The sequence below is a fragment of the Psittacula echo genome (genome assembly GCF_963264785.1).
Source record: "Psittacula echo genome assembly, chromosome: 1".
Lineage (NCBI taxonomy): Eukaryota > Metazoa > Chordata > Aves > Psittaciformes > Psittacidae > Psittacula > Psittacula echo.
The window spans coordinates 149,776,363-149,786,416 of NC_137735.1; the positions used below are offsets into that span (position 1 = coordinate 149,776,363).

At 42.1% G+C, this 10,054-nt stretch overlaps 1 protein-coding gene across 1 annotated transcript in view; it reads left to right on the forward strand.

The window, feature by feature from the left end:
- The window catches only part of MSRB3 (methionine sulfoxide reductase B3), a gene marked incomplete at both ends in the record, with an annotated part of 85,073 nt that overhangs the window by 28,776 nt on the left and 46,243 nt on the right, over positions 1-10,054 (forward strand). Inside the window, one exon of the mRNA XM_080623328.1 lies at positions 8,277-8,385. Coding sequence (XP_080479454.1) covers positions 8,277-8,385 — 109 coding nt within the window. The remainder of the gene's footprint in view (positions 1-8,276; positions 8,386-10,054) is intronic.

Genomic DNA, 10,054 nt, shown 5'->3' on the forward strand with positions numbered 1-10,054 from the left:
CCCATGAAAAGCTACTTTTTTAGATACTGGACTGTCTGTTACTGGAGGTCTAAGAAGTCCTTTAAGGGCTGCCTTCATTTTTTTCCCCTTCAATTAAAAACAACCCCTGACTTTGTCCTTTCCCTGAGGAGTACATGGTGAAGGTTGCAGAGAAGAATGTGATGTAAAGGAGAGATGACAGCACACAAAAAGGAAAATTTTCTACATTGCTGAGGGAAAGCAAGCAAGAAAAGGTGTAAGATGGGAGTGTGTACCCTAAAGGCAGTAAAAGTCAGTTGGGAAGTGATGGAGGAGATGATCCAGGGGGTCATTTAGGGGATGTGTGAACTTGAAATTTGGTGGCACACTGAATAGGTCTAGAGTGTGGACTGGGAGTCAGGCACCAGAGACATGAACATTACCAAAACTTAGCTGTTATGTTAGCCATAGGTTGCTACGGCACAGATGGTGATTTTGGGGGGAAACAAGTAGAGAGGAATTAGTGTCCCAGAGAGGGCTAAGAACCAGAAAATGTTTGTTCTTAGTTTTAAGCTCCACATGTGTGCCACCCTATGATTTCCTTCCACAGCAGCTGTGTTGGGAAGGGTGCATGGCTGGGGTGCGGAAGTGCCCCTGCTCCAGCTGGAGGAGAGGTTATTGTGGGACAGGGGCTGCCTGCAGCCTATGTCTGGTGCTGGCAGCTTGGTGCACAACAGGTGAGAACTTCCTGCTCAGTGCTCTGGCTCTGGTCAGGGAGTCCCAAGGAGAGTGGAGCAGTGAAGGACTCAACTGAGTCCCCTTAAAAGCCTTTTATAGGGCTTGACTCCATCTTCCTGAGCCATTAAGCATGGCTGAATTTTACAGAAACATAGGGAAGCCTGAAAGGCCCACTAGGGAAAGAAGTTGGCAGTTACTAACCTTTTTGGCTCTTTCTTTACCTTTAGCCCTGAAGCAGGTTGAGAGGGGAGGGGGCTACAAGTGTTTTCCATGGTGGTCATAACAGAGCAACAGCTGGCACACAGTGTGTTCCACCTGTTCCTGTCCTCATGCTGGGTATGTCCCTCAGAGCTTGGACATGTGGGATGAAAAGGCCACAGAGCAGGCTGTACCTGCTTGAGTTTTGACTAGAAGGGTTCCTGAACAGTTGAAGACAGACCAGGTTTTCCTCGGGGTTAGATTTGGGCTGTTGTGGGGAATAGGTGGAGAAGAAAGACCTTCCCCCACCCTGCTCCTTTACTCCACCCCTGTCCTAAGTATAGATTGCAGCACCTTGAGTCTTGGAACATGGTGCTCATTTCACAGGCCACTCATCGCTGTTGTGGAGGGAGCAGCAGGAGGATTTAGCAACAGCCTGAATGCCACAATAAGCTACACACCACTGTGTTAGCTGCTGGCAAATGCTGACTTTTTAGTTGTTTCTGCTGCAGGGTTAAACCTTTATTAAAGCTGTGTGAATAAACTTATTTTGATGGCTTTCTGAAATATTTTGAATGCAAAAGGTAGCATAAAGCACTCTTACTAAATTCAGCTTAATTCTGCCGTTAATAAGATGCCTTTCTGTATGTTGTGCACTTTTTTATTGATTTTGGACAGAAATCTGTTGACCAGATACAGAGTGCTCAGCATCCCTGCCTTCCTTGCTTTTAATTTTAACAAATGTAGGGTCTGTGAAAGGTGCTAGGATCACATCAGCAAAACAAAAGTCTCTTTATCTATTATAGAGGAGAGAGGAAGAGAAATACATCATTATAAATGTTCCCCCCTCCACTGCTGTACCAACAGATCTTGATCTTGTCTTGCCTGGTTTTCATCCAAGAGTAAGGCAAGTAGGTCAGCTGCCCTGTGCACTCTTATCTTTAGCCATCTCGGCAGAAAGGGTAACAAAAGTGGCAGTTTATTAACATAATGAGCATTTGCTCCACTTAATTAAAGGTACTTCTGTTGACCAACCTCTGCTGAGTAGCCACATCACTACAGAACCGGGGAAGATGACAGCCCCAGGGGTAGCTGCCTTCACCTCCACCGGCCAGCACAGGGTGATGGTGTAGTCTTCAGTAGTTATCATTTGTAAAGGTGGTGAGACCAAGATTGTGGCTTTTATTTCATTAATGTGAGATAACGAAGTAAAGTAGGCATCCCTGGAGAGGACAAATGGGGCTGCTTGTCTTTCCCCTTTCACCACTACACAAAACACTTCAACCTTTTGTTAAATGTTTTTTTACATTGGCAGGGAGGGGAGGCAGCTCCAGATCTCTTTTCCAGGGAATGCTTCTTTGACTTGCATGGCTACCTCAGCCATGTAACCCATTGCAAAGATGCTTGAAGACCTGTGGAAACAAGGTAGCCTCCAATCCCATTGATGCTGCCTGTACTGGGACCAATGGGGTCCTCGTCCTGCTTCCTTTTGAAAGAAAATGAGTACACAGAGGAGATGCATGAGTTGGGAGTTAGGAGATTTGGGGGCTTTTGGAGGGTTTTTTTGGTGCTTGAGAAATTTGCTGTCTTGTATGGGAGATCTCTGATGGTCACTCAAACAATATACACTGATGTAAAACATGAGCCATGCTGATGACCAGGTGGCAAAAATAAACGTGACAGCTCTGTTTGCATGGGTAGCTTGCAAATTTGCAAAGAAGGGGCTTGCCTTTCCCATGTGGCTATGTGACCCTGCTGGGTGTTAAGTAAATTATTTCTTTTAAAACAGTTAATTTTTGGCTGATGTTCTTTTAAAATGGAACGTGGCATTTGACCCAAAGTCATAACTGCTGTCCTGGTACCTGGCTTTTGGATTTTCGGCGCGCAATATAATGGCAATGATCTTCACCCCATTACTCCTAATGCTTGCATGAAACTGCAAATAGCATTTCAGCAGCGGGTGGGAGTTAGCTACCTACAGCAAGAAAGCAAAGGAGCCATCCTTCAGAGAAGAAGCACAGATCTGTTTTTCAATGTATAAAACATCTACAGGGATTTTCTTTACTGATGAAGTTTGGATTTTACTTAAACTTGACCTTCCAAGGTTTCAGAGTTCTTTTGCAACATCTGTCCTAGTCAGCAGCATGCTTAGGTAATTTAAAATGGCTTGTGATGGGATTACAAGTTCTATCATGTCAAATACAGCTTTTTAAAGCAGTGTTTTCCAACTTGCAAGCCAATAGAACTGTTTGCATGGATTCGCATTTTCAAGAGCTGTACTTTTTTAAACTAGATGAGCTGTTCCTGGCTTGTTTGCAGAGAGGACACTGTGGCATTCTTCTAAGGCTGCAGACTAGAGGCTGCAGAGAACCCGCTAAACAGAAGTGAGTTGTGCATTTGCCTTTTCCTAAGAGAGAGGCAAACCGGTAAACAAAAGGCATAAACTGTGGAAATAAAATTTGAAATAATAAAAATGAGAGAGTCCCCTTTTAATAATACTGAGTGTTAGTGATGGCATATGTAAGGCTATTTATTTAAAGAAATGTATGCAATTGGTTTTTAACCTTGCAGGATTCCTCTTCACATCAGTTTGAGGTAGTTTACCATTGATGACTAAGGTATGACCCACTCATGAGGGTACAGGCTTTGCGAAGCAGAGAGATCATAGAATCATAATAATTTAATATTAATATACTTCATACATACTTAATAGAAGATGTATACTTAGAGCCAGATCCTGTAATCTGATGTACATTTGTAGACCCTTATGTAGCTGTTGGAGCTATGCATGTTCCCAGGGGTTTGCTCATACAGGTCACGTTGCAGGACTGGAGCTGTGGTGGTGTATGAATAATAAAACGTGCTGGAAGGTCCCTAGAAACCTGCTTGGGTATATTAAAAGAAGTAGTACTGAAAACTAGAAGCCCAATTTATTATATGGCTGTGCTCTGCTGGAACATTTGATCTTGCTGAATTTAATTCAGGAAGTCTTAATGGTATGTGCTCAGTGCATGACTGCAATGTCCATTAATGCCAGTGGAACATAAGCATACGTAGAAGGAAGAAAATGTATGCTGTGTCTTCCACGCAGCTGAAATGTTGAGTTAATTTCAGTGATAGGAAGCAACAAAACATAAGAGAAATTCGTTAGAACAGTCTGAAAGACTATTTGAAGAAGGAAAGCCACCAGGCAAAATTCCACAGTATTTCAGGGTATATGAGGCCCTAATAGCTACCTTCCAGCATGCTGGAGCAGGTGAAGGGCTGAGTGGTGAGGAGTAATGGTCTGCTAACTTGTGTCCATCTGTCTGGACGGATATCATTGCTAGTTTTCTTGTGATTGCTTATATGGAAGGAAATGGCGTACGCCTGTTTTATGAACCACAGATTTGAAAAGGTCAATGGAAAATGGAATTTATATGTGAGGTGAGATGCCTAATGTCTTCATTATCAGGTCAACGCCCAGAAAATACTTTCTATTCACTTCATTCATATGGAGGAGGAGCCCAGACCTGAACTCTGAAATGCCCATAGTCTGCAGGTGAATGGTAAATGGCAATGTGCATTGTGTTGCTTTTCAGAGAAGCCATTCCTAAGCACAGGAATGCTGTGAAGGCTCCAGAAAGGTTTCTGTTGGTGTTCATTTCACCCTCCTCAGCTTTTTGTTTTATGTTTATGCATTTAAGGTTTGTGAGCCTGGCCTTTTCTTTGCAAAACCTTCCATTGTGCTCCAGGATCTTAAGAGCCTTCAGTAGAGCTGTAATTTCTGGCAAAAGGCTGAAGGCATCAAGTGGAAATGCTGATGCCTCTTCGTGGAAGAGCTGCCTATGCTCTGCTCTTCTAATGAGCACTGACTCCAACGAACGCACCAAGCTGCACTGATTAGAGAGATTTAATCTGGGCTCATATCCTGCAGTGGAATGTACAGGGAATTTTGTCTGCCCTTGTAGGTCAGCGTTTGTGTCTCCTAACAACGGGATCTAACTGGAGTTAGGAACATCGCTGTCCTGGGCTTTTCTAGAAGTCATTGCCGAGAGCATCACCTCCAGAGAATAACTGAGATCCAAACCAAAGTCCTAATATAGCTCTGATGAATCTAGACTCTGTTATTCTCACTGTGTATTTGATGCAGTCTCACCTTGAATGTAATCACACTGATGTCACGCTATTTGTAAAGATGATGGCCTTTTTTTTCTTCTGCCCTGGACTACATAATTTCCAATCCAACGGTGGACCAGCCTGTACACCTGAGTTGCTGAAGAAGTTTGTTGCCTGAATGAGAGCCCTTCCCACAGCGCAAACCTTGTTCCTTTTTTGGGGAGCCAGGCTGAGGAAGGTGGCCAGCCTGCACCTCTATTCTCTGCTTTAGTAACAAGTTTGACAACAGCTGCATTACTAGTGGCAGTTTCTTCCATGTTGGGCATATATTTGTGTAGCTTTATGTTTTCCCCTCCCAAGATACGGACAGTTGGATTGAATGTAGCAGTCGTCTAAAATATGCCGTAAAGGAACAGTTGTAAAACTGAAAGCAGCCACTCTTGTACTGCAAGTTGAGCACTTTTGTCTCTCTTGTAAGTAATGTTTTTCTTAACTGAAGAACTGTATTCCTAGGGTCTCATGCAGTAGTTTTTATTGTTCCTTGCATTTTATTGAGGCCTGTGAGTTGGCCCTGTTTCCAGTATCATATTCTTACATCGTTTGCTTTACCTCCTTGTCTCTTTGGCAATAGTGTAATCAATTTGCTGAGCCATTTTTTTTGTTGCTAGCAGTTAAGTAATAAGTGTAATTAATTGAATAGGGTTGTCCTTGGGTACTAAGGGCTGCACTAAGAGATTTTCTTTATTATTTGTAATGCAGCTGTAGCTTTTTGCTGATGTGTACTCTATTAAATTACAAACCTGGTGAGTCCTTTGTTGGGGTGGTTTGCAGTTTACCTCAGTGCAGTTTGGAAGAATTCCCCTGTAGACATAAATACTGTCTGTATTGTAAAACACAGTTATTAAAAACAGTGGGGGAAAAAACCCTTTATAACATGCTTCCTACTTCTGATCTGTGTCGTGGATCAAATGGCTTATCGAAATTTTCTTGTGCATGTAGGGAGCCTGTTGATAGAGCAGCATTACATTTTTAATGTAGGTGAAAAAACATTCAGAGAGAAAAGAGGGAATACTGGCGTTCTTGAAAGCATTCAGCATTTTCTCTGACTTTCTCCAGTGGGAAGTTAATGCTTTGTTTGCTTTTTGCAACATCTAAGGAGCAAATAGAATTTAAAAAAATAATAATTGGTAGATATTAGTGAAGAGGTGTTGGTTTGTGAGATTCTTTGCTGCTCTCCAGACAACTTTTTAATACTGAAATTACAGATGGAAGACCATCTTTCAAACAGTTTCTTTCTGAGCTGTGCAATGCAACAAAACAATAGCTATTTATATAATGCATATCCTTCCTTTCCCTGTTAGCTATACTTTGAAAGACTTATTAGTCCTAGAGCCCTGCACATTCGGAGAATAAAACCCTCCAACATTTGACATCTTTAAATAAGCAACCAAATGTTATAAAGAACAAACCTCACTTACAGTTAGGAAAAAATATTTACATTTAAGGTTGAAAAGCCAGGATGTAGGAAAATTTTGCTAATTTGGAAGGTGACCTTTAAGTGCACCAAAACCAAATAATTTGTAAGCTATGGCACAGGGCACATTCCTGCAAAATTTGTGTGAATGCTGCTTTAGTGGTTCTTGAAAGACAAACAAAGAGACCTGGAATGAAATCTTTATCCCTCTCCCAAATAAGATTGAAGCTAACAAAGGCATACAGCAGCGCTCTTTCAAAGCTTGCCATTAAAACGAAGGCTCTGGAGCACAGCTAATGAGATGGCTCAGAGTGGAAAACAATCTGTTTTTAAGAATGTTTAGATCAAAAGTAATTTCTAATCTATGAAATAAAGTCTCTTTTCAATACCTTTCTTTCACTAGTAAAGCTTTTTATGTTTGCACTATTTACTTCAATCAGATGTTTTCAATTTTACTTTTTTCTTCCTGAAAATACTTCCTAGGGTTAGTCAGTAGTGACCAACAGCATTATTCTTTTTCTTTCTCCCCTCTTCACCCACCCCCACACATTAGAAACATGAGAAAAGAAGAGGGGGAGGAAGAAAGAAACATCTTTTCTTAAATGATTTGCAAGCATCTGTGCTTTAAGCTACTTTTTATGAACGCTCCTTAGTAATGACTCAAGGTAAAAAAGCAGAAAAGCATCCAATGTTAGGAAATTGCAATCCAATACCATGTAATTTAAACCTGCCATTGCCTCTCCTGTACTAAATGACATACAGATGGGTAGCTCTGTTCCCTGTACTTTGGGAACACAATTGGTCTTTTTATGAGTGTATACACATTACTAGCAAAAAATATTTTTGTCGGGACTGTTTATTTCTAATTGTACCATATTTTCATTACTGTCACAATTAGAGAGCTTTTTCCCTGCACTATTTTGTCAGCTAATTTTTGCAAGCGATTATCAAAGTTACGTGAATATGGGGCAATTTCTGTTCCTACGTTAGGGGTTTTCATTCTCAAAAGCAGCTTTATTATTATTTTTTCTTTTCTGATGTGAAATTTTGCACTGCACAAATAATTTTTTACAGTAATCCTTATGTACTCCTGTGATTTTCTGTGTGAACTAAACAAAGCATGAGATTTTCAGAGGGGGGGAACTTCAATGGCAACCCTAATTTTTACAAGTTTATTGTTGAATCTTATACAGCTTTGTGCATAAAGAAATTGTGCTTCAGGGCTCCTATTTTAGTGCTTCAACAGTGAAAAAATGCAATGGTTAACGTTATAAAGTGAAAAGATGAGGATGCAACTAGAAGTTAAATCAACCTGATTGGAATTCTAACAATTCAGAATTGTTTTTCAGCTACTTTAAAATTTAATGGAATTGTTAGATGTTATGGCTGAACATCATATGCCCATTACCATTAGTCTCCAATATAGATGTCTTGCAAAGAACCTTTCAGCTGAAGTTAGTTTTTGTTTTGCAGATTTTTTTCTCTTTTTTATAATGGTTGGAAAAATGTTACTTTCTTGTGAATGATTTTGTGTGTGCAACCATTCAGTGTATAACACACCGAAGGGCTTTGGCTGTAGCACGTTGTCACTGCTCCAGTGGAATCACCTGGCACTCAAACAAAATTCTTTTTTAAACTTGGATTTGAAGAAATAATCAGCTGCAGTTCAGCTGAGCCATTCTTCGTGCATTAGGGACTGGTCTGGTCATTGACAAGTGAATGCAGAAGCTATGCTGTGGCCGTCTGCCAAAGCAATTATTCAGGATTTAAGCTAAAAAGGCTCCTTCTCCCATATCCTCTCCCTTTGCAGGGTCATGTAGGGATAAAAAGGACTGTAAGGTGGTCTTTTCCCAGGAGGAGCTGAGGAAGCGGCTGACACCCTTGCAGTACCATGTCACTCAGGAGAAGGGGACTGAAAGGTAAGGCAGGATGAAGGAAACACAGTCCTTAAAGCACAGGCATCTTTCTGTTCTCCGCCTCCTCTTCCTGGTGCTTCCTCACCTTCCCCACCAAGTTTTTGGCTTTGTTATTTTTTTTTACCCTGGGATTTCTGCACTTGTTTACTAACCCCTACAAATTAACACCACTGCAAAGACAAGCATCTGCAGCATGGGGGCCAAGGCCAGGGGTCTTGTGTGACTTTCTGTTTTAATGAACACTGCATGTCTTATAAAGTCACCAGGCTCATGTTTAGAGTCTGTTTTTAGTTTACTACGAAATGTGTGGAAGTAATAGCAGTTTAGATACACTTTTTTTTGGAAGACATCGCAGTAAGCAGAACCACGAGGGAAATGGCCCTATGCCAGGAGGCTGGAGGTTTGAAGGTGGCCATTGTAAGTATAGACATTTTGGCTGCAGAAAGAAGGTAGCATAATTTAGTTCTTTTCCACCCCACTCCAATTTCTTTTTGAAGCACATGTGGAGAAGGTATTTATTGGCTCATTTGTGGTTGGAATGTCAAAAATTTTCAATAACTGCCCTCACATGGCTTTAGTCGCTGGAAGCCAGCCCCGAGTCCTGGAGGAAAAAAAAGACAGACTTGCTTCCAAGACTGTTTTTAGTGAATAAAGTCTCTCTCTCAGCTGATTCCAGCATGAAGGTAACTTGCCAAGGCCTAGCCATTTTTTGTTGTCTAATTTATACCACTGAGCTTGGCATAAGGCCCTGGCTTTACCTCTGCTCCAAACGTACTAATGATGTAACTGCTTGTTTTCATTCATGACCTGAAAGGGCTCTCCGCTGCACGTGGGGTCCCGGTTAACCAGCAGCACTCTTCCTGACAGCACATACCGAATCTGCTGGGAAAGGGGGAGCAGCGGGTTGGTGTTCCCCCTCTCTGCCCCAGCCCCCTTCATCTGCCACAGCCCCAGAAGGGCAGGGGGACACTGGCCTCTGCCGGGAGCCTGCCTCCCCCCACCCTGGCCCTCCTTGCTCTTGTGTACGGGACCAACAACGTGATTTAATGCACACAAACAATTGGAGATTAGGTCATTCTTAAAAATCCTGTTTATAAAAAAAAATTGGACCTCATAAAAAGGGTGAAAGGATAATAAAAACAAGCTGCTGAGCACATAGGCTTTTTGTTGGGCGAGTGCAGCTGATTCATATTAGATGATTGACCTCCTAGCCTTTTAGATTGTTAACTTAGAAAAATATTCCCTTAAAGCTGTAATATTGCTTTTCAACTAAAAATATAAGGCGTGCACAGCTTGAAATCGCGGAGCAATTATTGTATTTTCAGCTACAATGCCTCTGCGCCCGGCAGCCCATCGCGGCCTCACCCAGCACCAGGTCAGCACCGGGCGCTTCACACCTCGGCCACCTCAGCAGCCGAGCCCACCGCTGCTGGCACACTCCCCAGGCAGACCCAGAGCCCGTCCTAGGCAGGCTCAGCCATGCATCAGAGAACCCTGTTTACACAAAGTTACACTTGCCAAACAGGGGAAGAGTCCAGATTTTCCCTTTTTGTTGTTGTGTTGAGAACTGTGGGACAGCTTGCTTCCTCTTGCATGGTACGTAACACCTGAGGCACGCTAATGAGGACATTCCCCTTTTCCTACGCCTGCTTTATTTGCTGCCTTTAATAAA